Source organism: Lithobates pipiens, unplaced genomic scaffold, assembly GCF_037356315.1.
Source record: "Lithobates pipiens isolate NorthernLeopardFrog02 unplaced genomic scaffold, aLitPip1_a1.2 Scaffold_18, whole genome shotgun sequence".
NCBI classification, from domain to species: domain Eukaryota; kingdom Metazoa; phylum Chordata; class Amphibia; order Anura; family Ranidae; genus Lithobates; species Lithobates pipiens.
The window spans coordinates 632,307,456-632,331,962 of NW_027507758.1; the positions used below are offsets into that span (position 1 = coordinate 632,307,456).

General features: G+C 45.5%; 2 protein-coding genes across 3 annotated transcripts in view; both read left to right on the plus strand.

The window, feature by feature from the left end:
• LOC143986883 (uncharacterized) overlaps positions 1-24,507 on the plus strand; it is a 171,759-nt gene that overhangs the window by 141,668 nt on the left and 5,584 nt on the right. Inside the window, 1 exon segment of the mRNA XM_077485289.1 lies at positions 24,091-24,232. Coding sequence (XP_077341415.1) covers positions 24,091-24,232 — 142 coding nt within the window.
• LOC143989544 (uncharacterized) overlaps positions 1-24,507 on the plus strand; it is a 221,041-nt gene that overhangs the window by 9,977 nt on the left and 186,557 nt on the right. The gene's annotated exons all lie outside the window — the stretch shown is intronic.

Consider the following 24,507-nt stretch of genomic DNA (forward strand, 5'->3'; position numbering starts at 1 on the left):
GTTCATCCTCGGCAATTTTTGTAATCTATGTTGCTGTGTACTGCGCATGCGCAGTACACAGCGGACACTATCCGATGGAGAACGTTATTTGACAAGACACCGGGAACATCACAGCTTTCCTTTCAATAGCTGTGTGTTCCTGGCCGCGCCATCACACACAGCCCCTCCCCATTGTCCGGGCACTTTTATAGACAGATCATCCGTCCAATTCTGCGGGTGATCTGTCTATCAAAGTGCCCGGACAATGGGGAGGGGTTGTGTGTGAAGGCGTGGCCGGGAACACCCAGCTATTGAAATGAAAGCTGTGATGTTCCCAGCACTGTGATCAAACAGGCAGTGGAGGCGGCTCTCCTGCGCTATACGCCCCCCATGATGGGCGGCACCAGGGGCAGGGGGCAGAGCCCTGCCCCCACCCAGGCCTCGCCCAATTTTCGGCTCCATTATCGGACGTTTTTCTCTTTCGGCAAATTGCATTTGCTTGCAAAAAGGGCATTTTCGGCCGATATGTTTCGGCGGCCCCAAATTTCGGTGCATTCCTAATGTGATGCATAGTAGCCCATTATGCTTTACCTTTGCAGGGAGACAAAGAGGAAGTAAACCCATCAGGGTTTACTTCCTCTTTAAGGCTGTGCTGAGGGGACAATACATATTGGCCATTAAGGCAGCTCACATTAAGGAAAAAAGGGAGTTGGGACTTTAGATGAAGCAATTGAATAGTGGAGGTCAATTACAATAAAAGGTATTTGTTTAATAACATAGATATCAAAACATTGCAACATTTATTCATTTCATATATGTACAAGGAGCATGCACAGGAGCTAAGCATGGTAAATAGGAGAGTACATGCATAACAATATATGATCAAAATAATAGATGTATAGATAAAAAATGGTGTGCACATGCAAAAAACAACATGCCTGATGCTGGCACATGCACACACATGGTATATATGTATCTACCAAATGGTATATAAACATCATAAAGTATAATGGTAGTAAGTAAATATGAATCCGTATGGGGTGTAGCTGCGGCATCAAGTAAAGCTCTACGCGTTTCGTGGGTATTCCCACTCAGGAGCCGATGCGACAGACATTCCTATGGAATATATATAAAGGCATAAAAAAACTTTGCTCAAGAAAAAAATACTCCAGAGTATTTTTAGTGTATATAGATGGAACACAATGCTGAGAGGGAAGCACTACAAACTGAGGAACATAGGTTGGCAACAACTTGCCTTGTTTGACACTAACTTAGCCCATACTACCTTGCTTCATAGGGTGGAGTACATTTTTGAAAAGGGTGACAAGAATGGCAAATTATTGGCACTGCTTGTGGCAGATCAGAGGGCACTGGTTAGTGTGCCATGTATCCGCACTCGGGCAGGGGAACTGGTTAAAGACCTGGAGGAAATCATGAGTATTTTTGTTGAATACTACTGTTCGGTATATTCTCCAATTCCTGTATAGTGATGGACGAACTTCCGACGGGACGTTTCGCGAATGCGAAACGCGGCCGAAAGTTCGCGAACCGCAAAGTTTGCGGCGGCCCCCATTGACTTCAATGGCAGGCAAACTTTACAAACTTACAGGTCATATTTGCAGCCACAAAATAATTACTAGCTGTGCACACATAGTCCCACCACATGGCCAATGACATAACACATGTATGAGGTGAATCTGGGATCAACAACTACAAGCATTCTTTTTTTATATGTGAAATTCTGAAAATTCAGGACTGTGGAGCGCATGAAGGCAATGGAGGAGAGGGAAGGTCAGGGTAGGCAAAGAAGAGGGTGCAGGAGATGATCACCAGCACCGTGATATAGAGCACTGACACCTGCACCTTGATAGAGTGATCTGACACCAGCACCATGATAGAGAGCACTGACATCAGCAGCGTGACATAAAGCACTGACACCAGCACCGTGATATAGAGCACTGACACCTGCACCGTGATAGAGTGATCTGACACCAGCACCGTGATAGAGAGCACTGACATCAGCAGCGTGACATAAAGCACTGACACCAGAACCGTGATATAGAGCACTGACACCTGCACGGTGATAGAGTGATCTGACACCAGCACCGTGATAGAGTGCACTGACACCAGCACCGAGATAGAGAGCACTAACAGCAGCACTGATACCAGCAACTTGCTGCTGGGCCCCAAAAATATGACACAGCTCAACCTCTTCAAACAGGAGGGTACGGGCATATAGTACGGTGTGCTTTTTTTGTACAAGGAAGTGAGCCAAATGAAGAAAGAAGGTCTGTGTGCTCGATTAAAAAAATCGTTTATAGACATATACATGGTCTACTGGTCACATGTGTTGAATTCCTCCGAGATCCATGCCTCATTCATTTTTAAAAATGTGAGGTAGTTAACACTGTCTTGAGCTAGGCGAGTACGCTTATCGGTCACGATCCCCCCCTGCTGCGCTGAACGTCCTTTCGGACAGGACGCTGGACGAGGGGCAAGCCAACAGTTCGATTGCAAATTGGGCAAGCTCTAGCCAGAGGTCAAGCCTGCCCACCCAGTAGTCCAGGGGTTCATCACTCCTCAGAGCGTCCACATCGGCCGTTAACCCAATGTAGTCGGACACCTGGCGGTCTAGGCGTTCCCTGATGCTGGATCCGGATGACACCTGTCGATGGGTCGGCTGAAAGAATGACCTCATATCCGAAGTCACCAACACATCTTCAAACCGGCCTCTTCTTGCAGGCGCTGTTGGATTGGTACCTGCAACTCCTTCTCTGGGAGTGGGAATTGCTCCTCTGCCAGCGCACTCAAAAGCAGAATGCAGCATTTCTCGAAGCAAGGCCTGGAAGTGCTCCATTCTGACAGCCCTCTGTGACGGCGGTAACATTTCCGCCATTTTGTGTTTGTACCGGGGGTCTAAGTACGTTGCCACCCAGTACTGGTCCTTGACCCTTATGCTTTTTATACGGGGGTCCCTGTTAAAACACTGGAGCATTTGCACTAAACTGGAAGCTGTGTGGTGGCCTGGCTCCTGCTCATCATCCAGGATAATGTTGTCCTCTTTATTCTCCTCTCCCCATCCACGCACAACAACAGGGATCACAGAAAGGTTTAAAGCATGCTCTTCTTGCTCCTCCTCATCCGCCCCGGCACCATCCTCCTCTGACTCCTCTTCAGACTCCTGTTGTTCACTTGTCTCAGATAGAGTAGCCCCCCCTGGGGAATTCATCCAGCATTGCGACTTCCTCATCTTCCCGCTCCTGCTCCTCCACAGCTTGATCAATGATATGACGCAATGCACGCTCCATAAAGAAGTCTGCATGCGTTGCACATGAGCAGCCACTGGCGCGTTGAAAAAAAACCCAGCTCCCCAGAACTTGTTCTGCCGCAGAGTTCATACAGGTAGACGTTAACTGCACGTTTCTGCTGGAGCAGCCTATCAAGCATATAGAAGGTTGAGTTCCATCACGTCGGGCAATCGCAAATAAGATGTCTGACCGGCAGATTGTGTCGCCGCTGAATGTCAGCAAGGCGAGCCATGGCCGTGTAAGATCTTCTGAAATGGGCCGAGATTTTCCTTGCCTGCCGCAAGATGTCCTGGACCCCAGGGTATTTGACAACGAATCGTTGCACGACCAAGTTTAAGACGTGTGCCATGCATGGCACGTGCGTAATTTTGCCCTGTTTCGATGCGCTAAGCAGATTGGCACCGTTGTCACACACCACTTTACCAACTATCAAATTGAGCGGTGTTAGCCACTGATCTACCTGTGAACGCAAAGCTGAAAGGAGTGCAGGGCCAGTGTGGCTCTTGGCTTCCAGGCACAACAGACGCAGCACGGCATGGCAACGTCTCCCCTGGCATGTCGAATAGGTTCTGGGGAACTTGGGCGGCCCAGCGGAAGAGACGCTAGCAGCGGAAAAGGAAGAGTCAGTCGAGGAGAGGGAGGAGGATGGAGTAGAGCCAGGCCTGCATGCAATCCGTGGCGGTAAAACCAAATCTACACGGGTGCCATGGGTTACATGCTTGACGGCCGTCAGAAGGTTCACCCAGTGGGCAGTAAAAGTGATATACCTTCCCTGCCCGTGTTTGCTAGACCACGTGTCTGTGGTCAGATGTATCTTGGCACCAACACTGTGTGCCAGAGATACATTCACTTGCCGCTGAACATGGCCATATAGCTCTGGGATGCCCTTCTCTGAGAAATACTTCCTTCCTGGGACCTTCCATTGTGGTGTTCCAATGGACATAAATTTTCGAAAGGCCTCCGAGTCCACCAGTTTATATGGCAATAGTTGGCGGGCTATCAGTTCTGACAAGCCAGCCGTCAACTGTTGGGCAAGAGGGTTATCCGGCGTCATCATTTTTTTGCGCTCGAACATTAGGCCCACGGAAGCCTGCCTTTTTGCAGAAAAACGTGAGCTTGGCGTGATGGAAGGTGGAGTAGAGGACAATTGTGAGGAGAGAGGAGAAGAAGTAGAAGACGAGGCTGGACGGTGAGAGCCTGGAGTGTGGCTTTGTGTGTTCCGTTGCTCCCACTGGGCTCGGTGATGGCAGCTCATGTGCCTTCTTAAGGCGGTCGTCCCTAGGTGAGTGTTGGGCTTACCGTGACTAATGTATTGACTGCAAAGATTGCAGATGGCAACACTATTGTCAGCAGCGGACACGTTAAAAAAAGCCCACACTGCGGAGCCATGTGACGGCGTCCTGGGAGCGCCAGATGTGACCGTACATGGTCGATGCCTCGCTCCTGATACATTAGCAGTCTGCTTTGTCCCTCCTGTGCAATGTAAGTTATTCCTGCTTCTCCTCCCTATCTGCTGGTCCATATCTCCCTCTGAACTCCCCTCCTCTTCCTCTCTTGTGGGCACCCACGTGACATCACTAGACATGTCATCATCGACGTCACCTTCCCCACCGCTATAATTAGAGATCTCAGAGTAGGCAGCAACACCGGGGACCAACCTCCTCCTTGGGCTGATCTGGGTACTGTCGTCAGACTGCTGAGTGGCGGTTGTTGCTACCTCCTCTTCCTGATCCAATGCCAAGAGTGGCTGCGCATCAGAAATGTCTTGATATGGATCGGAAAATAATTCCTGTGACTCAAGCGGAAGGTATGTGGTGGTGGTGGTGGTGTTGTTGGTGGTAGTGTCTTTGGGGGTGCACATAGCAGAGACTGAAGAAGAGGGTGCAGATTGAGAGGATGAGGAGGGTGCAGAAGAGTAAGGCTGAGTGAGCCACTCAACCAAGTCTGGTGCTTCCTTTGATGTAATCGCACGCACCTTCTGCAATTTCCCACTTTGGCTCAAGCCTGTTGCTCCTGCCCCTACCACCCCTGCGGAAGGGCCTCCCTGTTCCTCTGCCTGTCATTTTTTAAATGACCCTGTGACAAAAGTCTCTAGAGAAGTGCAGTATGTATGTGGAAGAAGGTATATAACACCCCGCTTCAATCTGTTGTTTTTGGGGGCCACTGGTCTATCACACCAGTTACAATACTTTTTTTTTGGATTGCGTTTGTCACTCTTTGTAGCATCGCTGCAGAACCGCTCAGAAGTCACAATGCTGCACAGTGGAAATGCACTATAATATGCTTTCTATATGTGCAAGTATTTTATACGTGTATTACACAACTATATACTGCACACCAAATAGTACACCTATACCAGTCCTTAAGGACCTTTGTGGAACTAGTAGCTAGGGATTAGCAGACTGAACCTCACTCAACCCCATATACTGTACTACGCTATACCGATACCAGTCCTTATAAGGACCTTTGTGGAACTAGTAGGTTGTGATTAGCAGACTGTACCATAGTCCCTACACTGATAAAGGACTGCTGCAGAATAGGGCAGTAGTCAGCAGTAGTGCACCTCAACCCTATATATTGTGGACCTATACCAGTCCTTAAGGATTAGCAGACTGTACCTCACTCAACCCTATATACTGTACTACACTATACCATACCAGTCCTTAAAAGGACCTTTGTGGAACTAGTAGCTAGTGATTAGCAGACTGTAACTCAGTCCCTATACTGATAAAGGACTGCTGCAGCATAAGGGCAGCAGTCAAGTGTAATATTCTTTCTATATTTGGATGAAAGAATTTTATACGTGTACAACCCTATATATTGTCCAACTCCTATACCATACCAGTCCTGAAAAGGACCTTTGTGGACCTAATAGTAACAGCTAATGATTAAACTGACTGTCCCTCCCTGCTACACACAGCGTCCTGTCTGTCCCTCTCTACACTGACAAAAGACAATCTGCTGCAACAATCACTTGCATAGCAGTGCACTCAAACCTATATCCTGTACTACACCTACACCATACCAGTCCTTAAAAGGACTTTTGTGGACCTAATAGCTAGCGATTTGGGTCACTGCAGTCTCTGCCTGCTCCACACAACAACCTCTCCCTATAGTGACAGAAGAAAGAATGTAAAATGGCCGCCGGATCGGGTCTATTTATAAGTTAGGGGGAATGTCCAATTGTCCATGTGCTGTAATGTCTCAATTGGCTGTCCTGTACCCCATGATGGATGTGTCATCATAGGTCAAAGTTCTTTCACACAGTAAACACGTAAGTCCGCCGGGCGAACAGCGGCAATAGTCCGCCGATCGGGCGAATCGCGAACAGCCGAAATTCGCCGCGAACCGACTGCCGGGCGAACAGTTCGGCCATCCCTATTCCTGTATATGATGAGGCAAAGCTGGTTTATCTTTTTTTCGGGTCTTCCAATACCTGCTTTAGAAGTGGATGATAGTACCTGGCTGGTGCTGGATATCACCAGGGCTTTTTTTCTCAGAGAATAAGTGCAGGAACTCCCCCTTTGAGTAACCCCTTTTTTCGGCCTTTACCCACCTGTGAGGACCGGTCCTTAGTTCCACCTCCTACCCACCTTCCAGTACTGCCCTTTTAGAGAATACAGAACCAAGTATAATTTTTGTGGTGATAAGTAATTTGTATAGAATTTGTTCATGATAACAAGAAAAATAGCCAGTAACAATAAAGCACCCTCTAGCAACAATAGATCCCCCCTTAAAAATGTGCAACCTCAAACAAAATCCCCCCAGCATAACAACAGACCCCTGGCAGCAACAACATATCTCCCCACAGCCAGCAGCAATAGACCCTCCATCAGCCAGCAACAATAGACCCTTCCCTCAACAGTAGACCTCTCCGTGCAATAATTGACCCCTCAGCTATTAAAGACCCACCCCCAGCAACAATAGGTCCCCCACCAGTAAGAGTAGACCCCCCCCCTGAAAAATCCCCTCCAGGTAGAATAGATCCTTCAGCAGCCAGCATCAATAGACCCTGAAGCACACCCCAGCACCCCTTTCCATTACATACAGTCAGTTCTGGAGGTGCCGGAACTGCGTTCCCCTATGTTCCTGCTGGAAAAAAAGCCCTCGATATCGCTATTAAAGAAATGGAGGTGGCCATCCTCTTGTTTCCCCCACACATGGTATAGAGAGTATTCTGACACGCTTGCTCCTAGGCTGCAATCACTATATTCATATTTCTTTGAAAAAAAAGTAATGCCATCATCTATGTTGGAAGTGTATGTGGTGCTCTTGCCCAATCCGGGCAAGGAACATACATGTTGCTCCTCTCATAGACCGCAAAGATCTTTACAAAGGTCTTGGCCACTAGGTTGGCAGTGGTGCTACCAGCCCTGGTAGATATAGATAAAACAGGTTTCATGCCTGGGAAGTCGATGGATAAAAATCTGTGTCGTCTATTTACCCACTTGCAAATTTCTCATAAGACAATGGGGACCAGGATGGTGGTATCGCTGGACATGTCCAAGCGCTCTGACTGTGGATTGGGGGTATATGAGGACAGTGTTGAAGCTTATGGGCTTTGGTCCACGTTACTGTAAGTGGGTGTCCCTACTATACAATGCACCTAGGATGGCGTTAAAAATAAGGGCTTTCAATATCCCCTTTTTTGCTGTGGACAGGGGAATCGGGCAGGGTTGTCCGTTGTCACCCTTCCTGTTTTTCCTCATGATTGAACCATTGGCAGTGGCATTGCGATCCTCCCCGGGTGGGTGCACTGGAGGTTGGCTCAATCGGAGAGTGCCTGGTGCTGTATACGGTTGACATATTACTGTTTTTGAAGAATCCAGGTCCTTCTCTGCATGCAGTTTTAGGTATTTTAGATAATTTTATAAAATTTTCAATGAACTGGGACAAAATCGACCATTTTACCACTTGACCAGGGCACTGAGGTTTGCGTCGGACCTGAGGGTAACATTGAAATGGATCACATGTTTCTTTTTTTTTAACTTTCTTTATTTATATCACATAGGTCCAGTAGGGGGGAACAGTAATCACAAGAGACAACAGAGACTTCATTTCTTACATAAATATATCTTATATCCTATAGAACATATTCCATTTTCCTCTTTGTATTTATAAATTAAACCAAGTTGTTCTATCTACACATTATGTCTTCCAATTTATATATATTTATCTATTAGTCTCTTATCTACCCTGTTTATCTATCTCTTTCCAGTTCTATCTGTTATAATTCTTATTTCCCCCTATTATAAATCCCCCAAACCTCCCTCGCCTTTTATCTATTTTTATATCCCTAAGCCCAACTCCCCCTCTAAAAAAAACAAAAACAAAAAAAAAACGATTATTATTTGCCCCCCTCCCATACTCCCTCACCCCCCCACAAGAGATAGGTTCTTCCCAACCCACGTAGGGGGTTCGAACGCATTCAAGTACGTGCTGACTCACTCCTCTGCTATGTTCCCCAATAGATTCTTCCCTTCCTCTGAATTCATAAATGAGTTCCAAGATCTCCAAGTTTCGTCATATTGATCCTTTCTATCTTGGGCTGAGAGAACTAAGTCCTCTATGGCGTCCACATTTCTTACTCTATTTAGCCACATTGCAATTGAAGGTGGCCTGGGATCTTTCCATCTGAGTGCGATTCCTGCCTTAGCTGCATTAACTAGATGGCATATCACCGATTTCCTGTATGTTTGTAAAGGTATTTCTGTACAATGATGCAAAAAAAAAAGGCCGGGTCCTCTGGGATCTGGTATGATGTAAGTTTTTGAGAGATCCTTTGTACTTCTAGCCAATATTGTCTTATCTTAGGGCATAGCCAAAATATATGCATCAGGGTCCCCTGTTCCTTATTACACCGCCAACAACGGTCAGAAGCCTCTGGAAAGAACTTACAGAGTTTTGACGGGGTATAATACCACTGCGTCGATATCTTTTATAATTGGATTCCTGAGTCCCGCGAGCAGATCGATGAGTTCAATGCCAGATATATAATCTTCTGCCGTTGTGTGGGTGAAAAAGTCTTTCCCGGGTCCTTATCCCATTTTTCAATTCCAGGCATTTTAAAACCTTCGGGGGGGCATTCAGCATTTCATATATCTTAGAGATTGCCCGTGAAAGGGGTTCTTTCTCCTCAAAGTATATCTCGAACTTTGTCAGTTGTCTTTGATAGTTTGTCGCCGGTCCTAATGATTGAAAAAAAAATGTCGCAACTGTAATGCCTGCCAAAAATGTATTCCATAGCGGCCTCCTCGTTGCGTCAATGTGGCGATCGAAGGCCATGTTTCCAATTGTAGAAAGTGCGATGCTTGAGTACAGCCCCTCTCTATAAGTCCCTGAAATGCAACTAGTTCCATTCCCGATAAAAAACCGGGGTTACCCAGAATGGGGAATAGCGGTGAGTTTATTGTAGAGAATTGAGGATTTTGACTGATCTTAGCCCCTATCCGCAACGTTGGGCCTATAAGTGGATGTCTTTTAAGTATGGATGCACCGAAATTTCGGCCGCCGAAACATATCGGCCGAAAATGGCCCTTTCGGCAATTTGCCAAAAGGAAAAAACGACCGATAATTGAGCTGAAAATGGGGCGGGGCCTAGGCGGGGGCGGACCCCCGCCCCTGATGCAGCCCATCATGGGAGGTGTAATAGCGCAGGAGAGCCGCCTCCGCCGTCTGGTTCAATAGAGCGCCGGGAACGTCACAGCTTTAATTTCAATAGCTGTGTGTTCCCCTGTCGCGCGCCGTCGCATACAGCCCCTCCCCCTTGTTCGGGGAACTTTGATAGACAGATCACCCGTCCAGACTGGACGGAGGTTCTGTCTATCACAGTTCCCCGGACAAGGGGGAGGGGCTGTATGCGACGGGGGAACACACAGCTATTGAAATGAAAGCTGTGACGTTCCCGGCGCTCTATTGAACCAGACGGCGGAGGTGGCTCTCCTCTCTCTTTGCTGCATCAATGGCTGCACGGGGGTATCACTGACTACACAGGGGACAACACACTGGCTGCACGAGGGGCATCACTGGCTGCACGAGGGGACACCACACTGGCTGAACGAGGGGACACCACACTGGCTGCACGAGGGGACACCACACTTATCTCTTATATCATGATGCCAGTCTCTGACCACCTCCTGTACCATGACGCCAGTCTCTGACCACCTCCTGTACCATGACGCCAGTCTCTGACCACCTCCTGTACCATGACGCCAGTCTCTGACCACCTCCTGTACCATGACGCCAGTCTCTGACCACCTCCTGTACCATGACGCCAGTCTCTGACCACCTCCTGTACCATGACGCCAGTCTCTGACCACCTCCTGTACCATGACGCCAGTCTATGACCACCTTCTGTACCATGTCGTCAGTCTCTGACCACCTCCTGTACCATGTCGCCAGTCTCTGACCACCTCCTGTACCATGTCGCCAGTCTCTGACCACCTCCTGTACCATGTCGCCAGTCTCTGACCACCTCCTGTACCATGTCGCCAGTCTCTGACCACCTCCTGTACCATGTCGCCAGTCTCTGACCACCTCCTGAACCATGTGCCCAGTCTCTGACCACCTCCTGAACCATGTGCCCAGTCTCTGACCACCTCCTGAACCATGTGCCCAGTCTCTGACCACCTCCTGAACCATGTGCCCAGTCTCTGACCACCTCCTCAACCATGTCCCCAGTCTCTGACCACCTCCTGTATAAAAATATTTTTTAAAAACAGTCATTTTCGGTATCGGTGCTGTTTCGGTTTCGGTTTTCGGCCTAGTGTATTTTTTATTTTCAGTATCGGTTTCGGCACCAAAAACCCATTCGGTGCACCCCTACTTTTAAGCAATTCTGGTAATGTTGTATAACACCAGATTGCCCTACATAGGGGTACTGGACTGTTCATTTTTGTCCATAATTTAAATTCTGTGTGTCTACACCAGTCTATCATTCTGCCAATATGTACTGCCTGATAATATTTAAACATATCTGGTACTGCCAGGCCGCCGTAGCGTTTAGGAGCTCTCATGATATTTCTGTTAATCCTTGGTCGTTTATTCGCCCATATAAATTTAGTGAATAGAGTATCTATCTGGCGGAAAAAAATTGTTGGAATATCTGTAGGTATGGCCTGGAATAGATATAACAATTTTGGCAGTATGTTCATTTTTATAATATTACATCTGGCAAACCACGAATGTAGTCCCTGTTTCCATTTGTCTAATAGTGCCCGAATTTCCTGTAGTAGCGGGGGAAAATTTACTGTAAAAGTCTTCTCCATCCTATCTGGGATATATGTACCTAAATACTTAAGTGCTACATTCACCCATTTAAAGCTATAATTCGGTCGTATAGTCTGTTTTACCCTTAAGGGCAGAGCTACTTCCATTGCCTCCGATTTTGTATAATTTATTTTTAGGTTTGATATCTCCCCATATCTTACAATTTGGTAGGGAGATGTGTGGTCTGGATAGGTTTGGTAGGGAGATGTGTGGTCTGGATAGGGAAAACAGAAGGTCGTCCGCATATGCTGATATTTTATAGTTATGCTCCCCTATTTGGAGTCCCTGAATGTCCGGATTTTGTCAGATTTTATTCAATAGTGGTTCTAATGAGAGGACAAACAGTAGGGGTGAGAGAGGGCAGCCCTGGCGGGTTCCATTTGAGATCTTAAATGGTTCTGAGAAAACTCCATTTACCTTCACCAAAGCCTGTGGGGAGGTATATATCCCAGCAATCCACCGTAACATACCCTCTCCCACCCCCATGTGTCTTAATACCGCAAACATAAATCTCCAGTTGACCCGGTCAAATGCCTTTTCTGCGTCTATACTTAAAAAGACACTCTGGGTTTTTGTTTGGTTGGAAAAGTGTACCAAGTTCAGTACTTTGATTACATTATCTCTCGCTTCACGCGAGGGGATAAACCCTACTTGGTCCAAATGCACCAGCTGATGTAAGTGCGATTGTAGACGGGAGGCCAGTATTTTAGTGAAAAGTTTTAAATCCACGTTCAACAATGAGATCGGCCGGTAACTGACGCACTCTGCCGGGTCCTTCCCTTCCTTTGGGATAACCGAAATATGAGCCCTAAGCATATCCGGAGGGGGTGCAGCAGTCCGGCCGAGCGCATTAAAAACCTTTACCATATGTGGACCCAATATTGGAAAGAAGTTCCTATAGTATTGTATTGTATATCCATCCGGAACCTGGTGTCTTCCCTTTTTTGACTGATTTTATTGCTACACTTAGTTCTTCAACAGTTATTGGGGTTTCTAAGCTATTACAGACCGGAGAGGGCAGTCTATGAAGACCTGCCGAGGATAGATATTCCTCCACTTTATCCATGGGAAAGGAAGGGGATGTCAAATTATAGAGGGCCGCATAGTATTCTTTGGGCATTGTAATTAACTGTCCATTTCTTCCCTTTATATTGGGTACGTAGATTGTCCTCCCCTTCTCCTTAAGCTTCCCCGCCAACACTCTACCACACTTGTCTCCTAGTTCATACCCTATTCTCCTCCCTGCCTGTATCACCGCTTTTGCCTTATAATGGAGCAGGTCTGTCATCTGCCTCCTCAGATGTGCTAGATCTTTCCCTAGGAGTGGTGTCTGTACTTTCTTATGTTGCATTTCAAGTTTTTGAATTTCTTCTAATATTTTTGTTATCTGCACTTCTCGTGCCTTTTTTATTTGGGAGCCATGTTTAATCAAAATCCCCCGCATGACCACCTTATGTGCCTCCCTTATCATGCCCGGGTCACTCCCCTGGGTGTCGTTGGTCTGAAAGTATGCCATCATTTCCTTTGTTATATCCTCCTGTATATCTGCTTTCTGTAGCAGACTTTCATTCAAACACCAGCTACGTCCCGAGGAGCGAGCCGGGCTAGACAGGGAGATCTGCAATGTAACCGGTGCATGGTCAGACCAAGTTATATTTCCTATCGTCACCTCTATTACCGACGGGAGTAGGTAGTGTGGCACAAGGAATAGATCAATACGGGAGTACTGTTGATGCGGGTTGGAAAAAAAAGTATAATCCTTTTCTCCTGAGTGAAAAATCCGCCATGCATCTACCAACTGCATCTCCCGTTTGACCCTCTTCCTAACGCCATCTGGGGTTGAGGATGATCCCATGGAGGTATCCATTCCGGGGTCCAAGGAGACATTAAAGTCTCCTCCCAGAATCAACTTTCCTTCTACAAATTCTGCTAGTTTTCTCAAGGTTTTGTTAAAGAAAGCATCTTGTTGTATGTTTGGTGCATATATCGTAGCCAAAGTTACTTTTACTCCATCAATATGGCCTTTAAGAAATAGGAAGCGTCCATTCCCATCTACTCGTCTATCCAAAAGAGACCAAGATATCCGATTAGAAATCAGAATGGACACCCCCTTAGATTTTGCTTCTTGATTATGTGCATGATAAACACAGGGAAAAAATCTGTTCTGAAGTAAAGGGAGTCCACCCGTCCTAAAATGCGTTTCCTGTACAAATGCTACATCTGTACGGTGGCGTTTCAAATCATTTAATAGCATCCTTCTTTTTTCCGGGACATTAAGTCCCTTTACATTCAAAGAAGTCACCCTTATCCCCTCCATCCTGGGCGAGGGGAAGGGGAGAGGAGAGAGGGAGAGAAAGAAGAAAAAAAAAACCCCAATACCCCTAAGAGAGACACCCCCTTCTGAGCCTCCGGCCGTCTGGCTCAGGTGGGTGTAAACCTAATTTGGGGTTCGGCCTGGATCTGGCATAGAGCCGAGAGCTCTGTTCCTAGTCCCCTCCACCCGGTCCTATAGCCCCCATCTAGGGCTTCCTATCCATTTTACCTCGCCTTTTTACCTATACTTACATGCCTTCCTTCCTTTCCCTCCTCCCGTTGCACCTTCCTCCCCACCATCCCCCAAGGGGCAGTGGTAATCTTCTCCCACATTCCTCTTTCTTACCCCTTCCCACCTCTACCCCTCTCTTGCTTCCTCCCAATTACAAATACCGTACGCTCTATCTTAGACTCCCTAGAGTTCCCATTCTGTCTAAGCTGTCAATGTAAACAAATCTGATAACTTCCCCCCTCTCCCCCTCTTATTTATATCTTCCCTCCAGATTTTCCCATTTTATTCCATATATTCTCAATCTTCCTTCCCTTTTCCAAAAATAATCAAAATTTTCCCCCCCAGTATTCCCTATACACATACCAAATTATATAGTTCCACCTAAATTATGTAGTAGTACAAAATAATACAGTGCTAGTTTCCACCCCCCCCAAAAAAAACAACTAAAAAATAAAAAAATTTTCCTTCCTCCTCTTCCTTCTTCTCAGGTATGGAAAAGGGGCGGTATCTAAATTCTAAAATCTGAAGCACTAACAGCTCAGTTATTTGTATCCCTACTTAGGGAAAACCCGGGTGGACACTCTAGGGACCTCCCGGGGGGGGGGGGGGGGAGATAAAGGGGAGGAAAATTCCACCCCACCTCCCCCTTCCATCCACCCTCCCCGAGACGTCCACCCCACTCTCAGCCTCCCCGAGGGGGCAAACAAAGAGGAAGAAAAAAAATAAAAAATCCAATGAGGTATTACCAAAAAAGGGGAAGGGAAGCAGAGTCGGGCGGGGGCAACACTTTTTAGCTAATAAAAAGAAGGAACCATAAAAGGAGGCCGTAGTTGCATAACAGAGACCTGGGAGGTTTGTACATTCTGTACCTGCTCTAGATGGTAAACTCGGCTTTCCAGGGAGGACCATGCGGTCTCCCCACTCACCAGTCTCTCTGTCAGCTGCTGAACTTCTACCTGTACAGCCTTGAGCTCTCTGCGGTGCATCTCCTCCAGACGAGCAACCATCGCTTCCATGTTCGCTCGAGTCGGTAGTGCCAGCAGGTCTGCGCGGGTAGGGAGGGCTTGCAATGGCGATCTCAGATCCAGATCTCCCACTCTCCCTCCTTGCTGTCCCTCGTATTCAGCATGTTGCTGCTCCATGTCACTCTCAGCTGATGCAGCGGGGGAAGACCACACCGGCTCTCTCACTCCCTGGTGTATCACGTGCTCCACACGTCCCTCAGTGTTCTCTGTATCAGGCTCTGCGTGTCTTCGCGAGGCTCGTGTACGGGGGAAAAACAGCTCAATCTCAGGCTGTGCTGTCTGTCTCCGCTGCCTCTCCCTTCTCTTCATCCCAGTGCAGATTACCACATGCAGGCTACCGCATCATAGTCTGGCATTCCAGGTATTCCATCACCGTCTAATGACCAGGTGGAGGATCAGGGCTCTCAGAGCGTGTGTCTCACTCCTCCGCCATCTCCAAGCCACACCCCGCCCCATGGATCACATGTTTCACGTATTTGGGGATTTGCATCTCTGCAAGGGCTACGGACTATCTTAGTTTTAATTTGCTTCCCCTGCTGGAGCTCCTTAAAAGGAAAGCTGGATTATGGAAGAACCCCCCTTGTCGGTTTTGGGATGTATAAATCTTCTCAAAATGAAGATCCTTCCGGTCTTTTTATATTTTTTGCACAATTCTCTGGTGTGGATCCCGCATCCCTTTTTTCGTTGGGTGAATGGCATTTTTTGGCTGATTCATATGGGGAAACTCACCTCCCAGGATAGGTCTACGGACTCTTCAGGAGCCTTGGAAGCAGGGGGGTCTTGCGCTGCCTGATCTATACAAGTGTTTTTTGGCTGGCCAGGGAGTTTTATACGCACAGGTGGCTTCTTGGGGATGATGGAGATTCTGCCACGGTATTGGAGGCAGTGGTGCTGGGTTCATATGAGAGTCTACGACTCCTGGTCCATCGTGATCCTGGAGCCAAATTTCCTTTAACGGAACTATGAGAGCTACCATTAGGGCCCTGGGACAATACTCGGAACCTACTGGCGCCTGCATCTGAGTCTCTAAGTAAGCCATGACTAAGCCCTGTTAACCGGTTCCCGACCAGCGCACGCCGATGTACGTCGACAGAATGGCACGGGCAGGCATATTGGCGTACAGGTACGTCCAATCTTCAATGCCGCCCTGCCATCGGGAGCGCACCGCCAGCGGCGGGCTCCCGCGCTGGTCGGGACCCCCGTGAGTCTGGTCGCGGGACCCGCGGATTCGATCGCCGCGGGCATACCCGCGATCGTCTCACGGGACGGCTGAATGGAGGAAATGCAGTGTAAACAACATTTCTCCATTCTGCCTAGCAACTAGTGACGCTGATCTCTGCTCCATGTGATTGGAGCAGAGATCAGTGTTCACTAAATGAAAGCCCAGCCCCCAACAGTTAGTAACACACCCCTAGGAACACTTAACCCCTACACTGCCACCCACTGGTTAACCCCTTCACTGCCAGTGTCATTTACACAGGAATCACTGCATTTATATAGCAGTGATTACTGTATAAACGAAATGACAATGGTCCCAAAAATGTGTCAAAAATGTCCGATGGGTCCCCCACAATGTCGCAGTCACAATAAAAATCGACTGATCGCCGCCATTACTAGTAAAAAAAAAATAATAATACAAAACTATTAATAAAAATACTATAAAACTATCCCTATTTTGTAAATGCTATAACTTTTGCGCAAACCAATCAATAATCGCTTATTGAGATTTTTTTTTTTACCAAAAATATGTAGGAGAATACGTATCGGCCTAAAATGAGGAAAAAAATGTTTTTTTATATATTCTTGGGGGATATTTATTATAACAAAAAGTAAAAAATAATGCATTTTTTTCAAAATTGTCGCTCTATTTTTGTTTATAGCGCAAAAAATAAAAACCGCAGGGGTGATCAAATACCACCAAAAGAAAGCTCTATTTGTGGGAAAAAAAAGGACGTCGATTTTGTTTGGGAGCCACGTCGCACGACGCGCAATTGTCAGTTAAAGCGACGCAGTGCCGAATCGCAAAAAGTGGTCTGGTCTTTGACCAGCAAAATGGTCCGGTCTGTAAGTGGTTAAGTGTGAAACGCGTCAGCTCATTGTCCTATTTTCTGCTGTCTTGTATTTTTGGATTTTTATTATTTTTTTACAATAAAGGCTATATTCTGGAGTGCGGCTTTCCAGAATTTCCTTTTTGCTTCATTTGCATCTGAGTCTCTGTTGCCAGCTTCTCCCTTGTGGTTGAATCCCCGTTTTTCACGCTTTCTTTCCATACCAGACCCAGTCATATGGGGTCAGAGGGGGTTAGGACCTTGGGTGACATTGTTGAGGGGGGAGAATTATCCCACTTTGACTATCTAAAACAGAGACTTGACCTGCCCATCTCATATCTGTTCAGTTACCTTCAATTAACGCATGCTTTTGTTTCTCAGTTTGGCTGTGTCAGGGTGGTAACGAGGCCCTCCACATTGAAATCTGTCCTGTTGGACGAGTCAATGAAAAAATCCCTATCGGAACTATACAAGTAACACTTTCCTACTCCTCCTCCCTCAGTAGTCAGGTGTAGGGAGCAGTGGGTGGCAAAGGTTCCAGACTTGGGAGAAGGAAAAGACTGGGATTCTTCTCCTCCCAAGGGTGGAACCTTTGATATGTGTAGTTTCACAATTACATGCTTAGTATCGGCAAGAGATTGTCTGATCCAATTTAAGTTTCTTCACAGAATATATTATACACCAGCAAAACTAGCCAAAATTTATCCGGGGACTTCAGAGTGTTAGAGAAGCTCACACACTCCGGCTGACTCTAGTCATATACAGTAAGTTTAAGTTTTTGCCCAACCCAGAAAGGCAATATATTTGAGCTGGCAAAGGATGTTATGCTCTTTGCTAGGAAACTATTGTTCCATGTCATTCACGACACTACTGTTACGCCACAGACTCAAAAAGATAAGGATATGGAGCTGTGGAAAGATTTTACCATCAACGATTTTCAGGCCCTAAAAGACCTTATGCAACTTTGGGAAGAAAGTAACTCAATTGATTGCATGGATCCAGTTGCTAGGCTGTTGGAGACATCGAACACTAAACTTGGAAGTAATCTCAGAATACAAAAATAAATTCCAATCATTTCCCCTCTCTCCAACGTAATATACATATCTGGTCATTTGTTCAGAAAGTTTTCCATGACATAAGATCTCTTCCTGATATATACACCGCAGAGAGTAACCTTACTCACTCCCAAAATTTAGCTCTGCAGAATTTGTGTAAAAACGATAATAGAATTATAAAACCATTAGATAAGGGAGGGAATGTGGTGATTTTGGATCGCTCCAAAGCATATTAGGATGTGTATGGATATTATTAATAAGAAGGAATGGTATCTGAAAAACAAATTCAGACATTTTACCAGGAATTTAGGGAGATTATTTTTGGAGCATTTGAGGCTGGCCTTATGAACAAAAATATATCCGAATTTATCAATATCCAATTATACCTACTTTTTACTTTTTACCGAAGGTGCATAAGAACAGAGTTAGCCCTTGTACACACGATCGGAGATTCCGACAACCAAATCCGTCGGATGTTGTCCGTCGGATTTTGTCCGAAACTGTTGTATACACACGGTCGGGCAAAGTTGTCGGAAAATCCGATCGTTCAGAACGTGATGACGTTATTTCGTTACGACGGGACTACGTTCAGGCTAGTAGCCAATAGCTTTGATGTAGGAATTTGATCTGAGCATGCGTGGCACTTTGTCCGATCGGAATTCTCTACACATGATCTGAGTATGTCCGATCAGAGCATTTTGGCGGAAAATATTTCCGGCAAGTTGGAAAATTTGGTCTGACGGATATTCCGACGGAAACAGTCCGATGCAGACCACACACAGGTGGAATATCCGACAAAACGCTCCGATCGGACACATTCCGTCGGAATCTCCGATCGTGTGTGCAAGGGCTTACACCACCTGGGCGGCCAATAGTATGAGGCATAGGCTGTATCTCTGAGAAAGCGAGTAAATTGATAGCCGACTATCTAAGACCATTCATTACATCTTTACCTTTCGTATGTACAGGATACTAGAGATCTATTGAAGATATTGGATGACATCATTGTGCCAGCCGAGGCATGGCTTGTCACAATCGAGGTACATAGACGATATTTTGATGATCTCGACATGCACACAAGAGGAGCTTGAAGAATTTATGCAGTGGATTGGTAGAAACACCCTAAATCTGAGATTTACATGGAATGCGACCTAAATAAAGTCACTTTCCTGGATATTCAGATCTTAAAAGGACCAGGCGGTCGTCTGACCACAGACTTATATTGGAAACCAACCTCAGCTAACACCATCCTCCATGCTAATAGTGCCCATCCCACGGCCCTGAATAACAGCATACCTTATGGTCAATATTTAAGACTTAAGAGAAATTGCAGTCGTGAGGAGGATATTTTGGTTCAGGCTAAAGATTTACAAATGTGCCTATTACGCAGAGGCTACAGCAATAAATGCCTAAAAAAAAAAGCTTTCAAGAGAACAAAGGAAAGGTCTCATCAGTCTCTTTTGTATACTCAACATAGGATAGAGGACAACGCACTCACTCGTATCATTACCATGTTTCTCAAAACCATGTGGATTTTAGAATGATACTGTTTTGCCATTGGCATCTCTTATGAGATGACCAAATAGTAGACAAAAACATAGGTGATAAACCAAATGTAACCTACCGTAGGAAAAGGTCCCTCAAAGATCCTCTAATGCCACGTACACACGACCGTTTTTTCCTTCAGAATAAACTCTTACGGTTTTTCCAACGGAATTCCGCTGAAACGGTCTTGCCTACACGCGATCACACCAAAGTCCGATCGTCTAGAACGCGGTGGCGTACAACACATACGACAGGACTAGAAAAAGAAAGTAGCCAATAGCTGCCCATGCGTCGTTTTTGGTCCGTCGGAACAGAATACAAACGAATGGTTTTCCAGATAGGAATTGATTCTGTCTGAAAGATTTAAAACATGTTCTATTTCTAGGTCCGTCAGAATTTTCAAAAAAAAAAGTCAGATCGTGCCCACACCACACACGATCAGAATATCCAATGAAAAGATTCCGTCTGACTTTTTCTGCCCTAAAGTCCAACCGTGTATACACGGCATAACTCATAGTCATCTGCAGGAGATAATCTCCACCATCCCTTGGAGTCAGAAACGAAAGGGCACATACATCTGTGGAAAATGTAATTACTGCAGATGGATAGGGAAAGGCAAGACTATTAGACTAGCCAATGGACAATTGTGGACTCCTAAGGAAGCCAGTATTTGTTACACAGTGGGTGTAGTCTACTACATGGGGTGACAATTCAAGGCATTTTATGTAGGTAAGACTAAAAGACCTTTTAAAAATGGGTCAGAGATTACAGTTATGAAATCCCAAATGGTAAAATGGAATCGGCTATCAGCCACCCTATTGGCCTATATCATGACTTTGAGTTGAGCTATATGAAGTTCTTTGCTCTTGAACATGTCAGGGGGTCCGCTAAGGGTGGGGATATTGACAAACGCCTCTTACAGTTGGAGACCCAATGGATTTTTTGCTTACAGTCTACAAAATCGACAGGTCTGAATTAAGTAACGTGTTTTAAGTCTTTTATATATAGGTAATCACTAGAGTCTTGCAGTTGTCTTGAGTTAGTAAATGGTCTTTGTATGGCTATTGGTTGCGCTTTCTTTCTTTTCCTTTTTAATAATGAGTAGAATATATTTAATAAGTACATCCATTGAATAAGAGGGTTTTGTAAAACGCAAGACTTGGAAGATTAAATTATAAAGTACATATAATCAAAATAATTTTAAAAGAGATATATTTTGGATCCAGTGTGGGTGACCACGGGGTCTGTCCCATGCAATGGCACAGACTGAGGTCATGTTTCTATGGAAAATCCGTTCCCCTTTTCATAGATTTGAGGAGCTAGTGAAGTCTTGAATCCTATGAATGTGTGTACCCACATTGTTACATATTTATGAATTAAAACATCCAGAAGTGTCACTATATTAGTAATACCCTTCTGGGTATTAGGTGTTTTATTGGAGAGTCTTTGACTAGAACTACTATATGTAGGTATTGTGTGAGCAACAGTCATATAGAAATGAATTACTTACTCCCATCATCTCCTTTTAACACACAATATGGCGACATTGAGTTTAAACTTTTGGATGTGTGAAAATAATTTTTTTTTCCCGATATGTAATTGCCTGCTGTGGCCAGTAGATAGCATTGGGTACATTTCTTTAAGACTTCACTATTGATTGATCTTATTACATTTATTTATTTCTCATAGATGGGATGTGGTGGCACTATATGCCTTGGTGCCCTATGGGTCTCCTCCTGCATTTTCGGATGTATGAGTGTAGACTTAGATTGGGCACTGATTTTGCTGCGGCCGCTCGTTCGGCCATTACTGCGCATGCGCGAATTGCTGGCTGCATGCGCGGTAGCACATTTAGGGCTTGTCAGGTACACAGCGTTTTTGGCGCCAATCAATCCTATTTAAAGGTGTTACATGTATGATTACCTGTGGATTCTCATTTGGAGGTAACTTTTCCTATGGATAGATGTCTTTGACATGCCTGAAGGAACAACATCTGCGGTTGACTTTGCTGCCATCTTGCCAGTACTAAGGTAATCTATAATTGCTCTACTAGCATATCAAAGTCTTTATCCATCTTGTTTTGAAGATTGGTTCTTTATATGAGCACTTTGTGTTGTTTCAGATTTAACTGCTTATTTAAGCAATAGGAACTTGCCTACTGATATTGCTGCTACTTGTGGATGGGAGCAGGGGCGGACTGACCATTTGGCCACTCGGGCACTGCCCGAGGGCCCTGGGCCACTAAGGGGCCCCCATCAGGGTTGCCAACCTACGTAAAACCAGGGACAGTATGTAAAAATCTGTGTTTTTTTTTTTACATCTGTCTCTGAAATGTCCCTTACCGACATCCTTTTGGTCTAAAAATCCTAAGATTATAGCTGCCCCACCTCTCCAGTACCTCTCAGCCAATATAAACATATCTGTGTATACTGTGTGTACATGTATGTGTAAACTGTGTGATTGTATACTGTTTGTGTATACTGTGTGGCCTCATAATCTCTGATTGCCACGGGTCCCCATTATCTCCTATTGCCCGGGGGTCCCATGAGTTGTCAGTCCGCCCCTGGATGGGAGGTTTCTCCCAGATATGTGATATGACATGATATAGATTAGCTTCTGTGGCATACGAAACATATATGGCAGGGACAGAGTATCTCATTTCTCTGTCACAGAGTCAGATGGCCAAAATAGGGTGCCTGATCAAGCCTTTTCTGCCTATCCTTACATATGGGATAGCTGGTGGCTTCCAAGGCAGATTTCCTTGGCTGGCTTTAGAGCTGCCTGATGGGGACAGACATCTGGTTCATCACACAACGCATTGGTGGAAAATTGTAATGTCTCAGTTTGTGGCTTCTCAGTACTTTTTCTCCAATGTAAGTTTTAAAATCAATGTATAAATATACCTTTTTAAGTGATGTGTTTCAAATTGTCATGAATATGGCAAATATTTCCTCTTTTACAGCAACTACAATGCAATCGCCACTCCTCTAAGCCCTTGTACACACGGTCGGACATTCCGACAACTGAATCCGTCGGATTTTGTCGGAAACTGTTGCATGCACACGATCGGACAAAGTTGTCGGAAAATCCGATCGTTCAGAACGTGATGACGTTATTTTGTTATGACAGGACTACGTTCACGCTAGTAGCCAATAGCTTTGGTGTAGGAATTTGATTTGAGCATACGCGGCACTTTGTCCGATCGGAATTCTTTACACATGATCGGACCTTGTCCGATCGGATCATTTTGTCGGAAAATTTTACAGACAAGTTGGAAAACTTGGTCCGTCGGAGACAACAGTCCGATGGAGACCACACGCAGTCGGATTATCCGACAAAACGGTCCGATCGGGCACATTCCGTAAGGGAACCCTTGAAGAAGCTGCCAAGCAAAACGCGTTGGCTGTAGCTCCTTCTCATATAAGTGTTGGCACATGCCATGGATGTCCATGCCTCCATCTATGCATGGATATAGAGATAATAGCTTATCTTGATGTAGGGGATGTTTTACTGTGATTGATTGCTGTTTGGAGATTCTTGCTATCATTTTTGTTATAGACTAATTTTACATCACTTTTGTTCTACAAGGAGGATTTAGCACCTTCAAAGTCACAATATTAGATTGTTCTTTGCTCTGCTAGTGCCTATGACAGTGTCAACATGCTTGCTTGGTTTAGTGGAGGGGTTGGCGCCAACTAGGTCTCAGCACACCTTACTAAGCCTACTATTATTCTATGCTTGTAAGGTGTTGATCATCTACTGGAAAAAAACAATGACGCCATCATTGTCTTACTGGAAAGGACTTGTGAATTGGGTGTCTCCATTCTATAAAGCCACATATTTGAGTAGGGGCTGCCCAAAAATGTTTGATAAGGTCTGGAAGGTCTGGATGGAGAGCTCCGCCTCTATTGCATACGGTGGTCCTGGTATTGATTAGGCGGGAAACTGGTAGGAAGGTGATGATTTAGTAGTTATACCAAGATTCAGAATCTGCTCTACATACTAGGGTTGTATTTGGGCCTGAATATCATAGATAGGCAACTGGGTACTCAACTGTCTTACTATTCAAGAGGTTGCTTATTGGATTCATTTATGTCTAAGGTTTTGGTTATCTTCTACCCCTGAGGAAGTTCTATATGCAGGAGGGGGGATTTGCCTGCAGGGTGGTGAGCCAGGTTGGTGGGATGGAGATTATAAAACATACTTATAGAGACAATGTGTGAATTTTATATGTAATATCACTATATGAAAGCTTATATCTTACAGATGATATTCTCTCTCATTTTCTTGATATTCACTTTCATTTTCTTGATTTAGAGTGGAGATTCAATCGATATAGAATTTGAGGTGAAATCAGAAGAAGAAGAGAGGTATGTGAGGGATGATCAGCAGTCTATGGAGGAGGATGGAATAAAGGGGACATTTATAGAGGAGGACACTCCTACAGAGATCAGCACAGGTGGGTCATTAACACTAAATACATTCCTCCACCCATACTGCTCACTGATTGGTCCAGAGTAGGGCGGGGGCTGGGTGATATCAGCCTGTAATCCCCTGGTCACTTTCCTGAGCTGTGTTCCCCGTCCTGTATTCCTGGATTCCTGTATTTCTCTCCGATAATCTTCCTTCTCTGTGCTGCAGACACAATTTATGTCTCTAGACTGGATTTATGGAGATTCTGGGGTTCAGTTTCACCATAGACGATACTAAACCTAGTCACCTGGGGCATGTGGT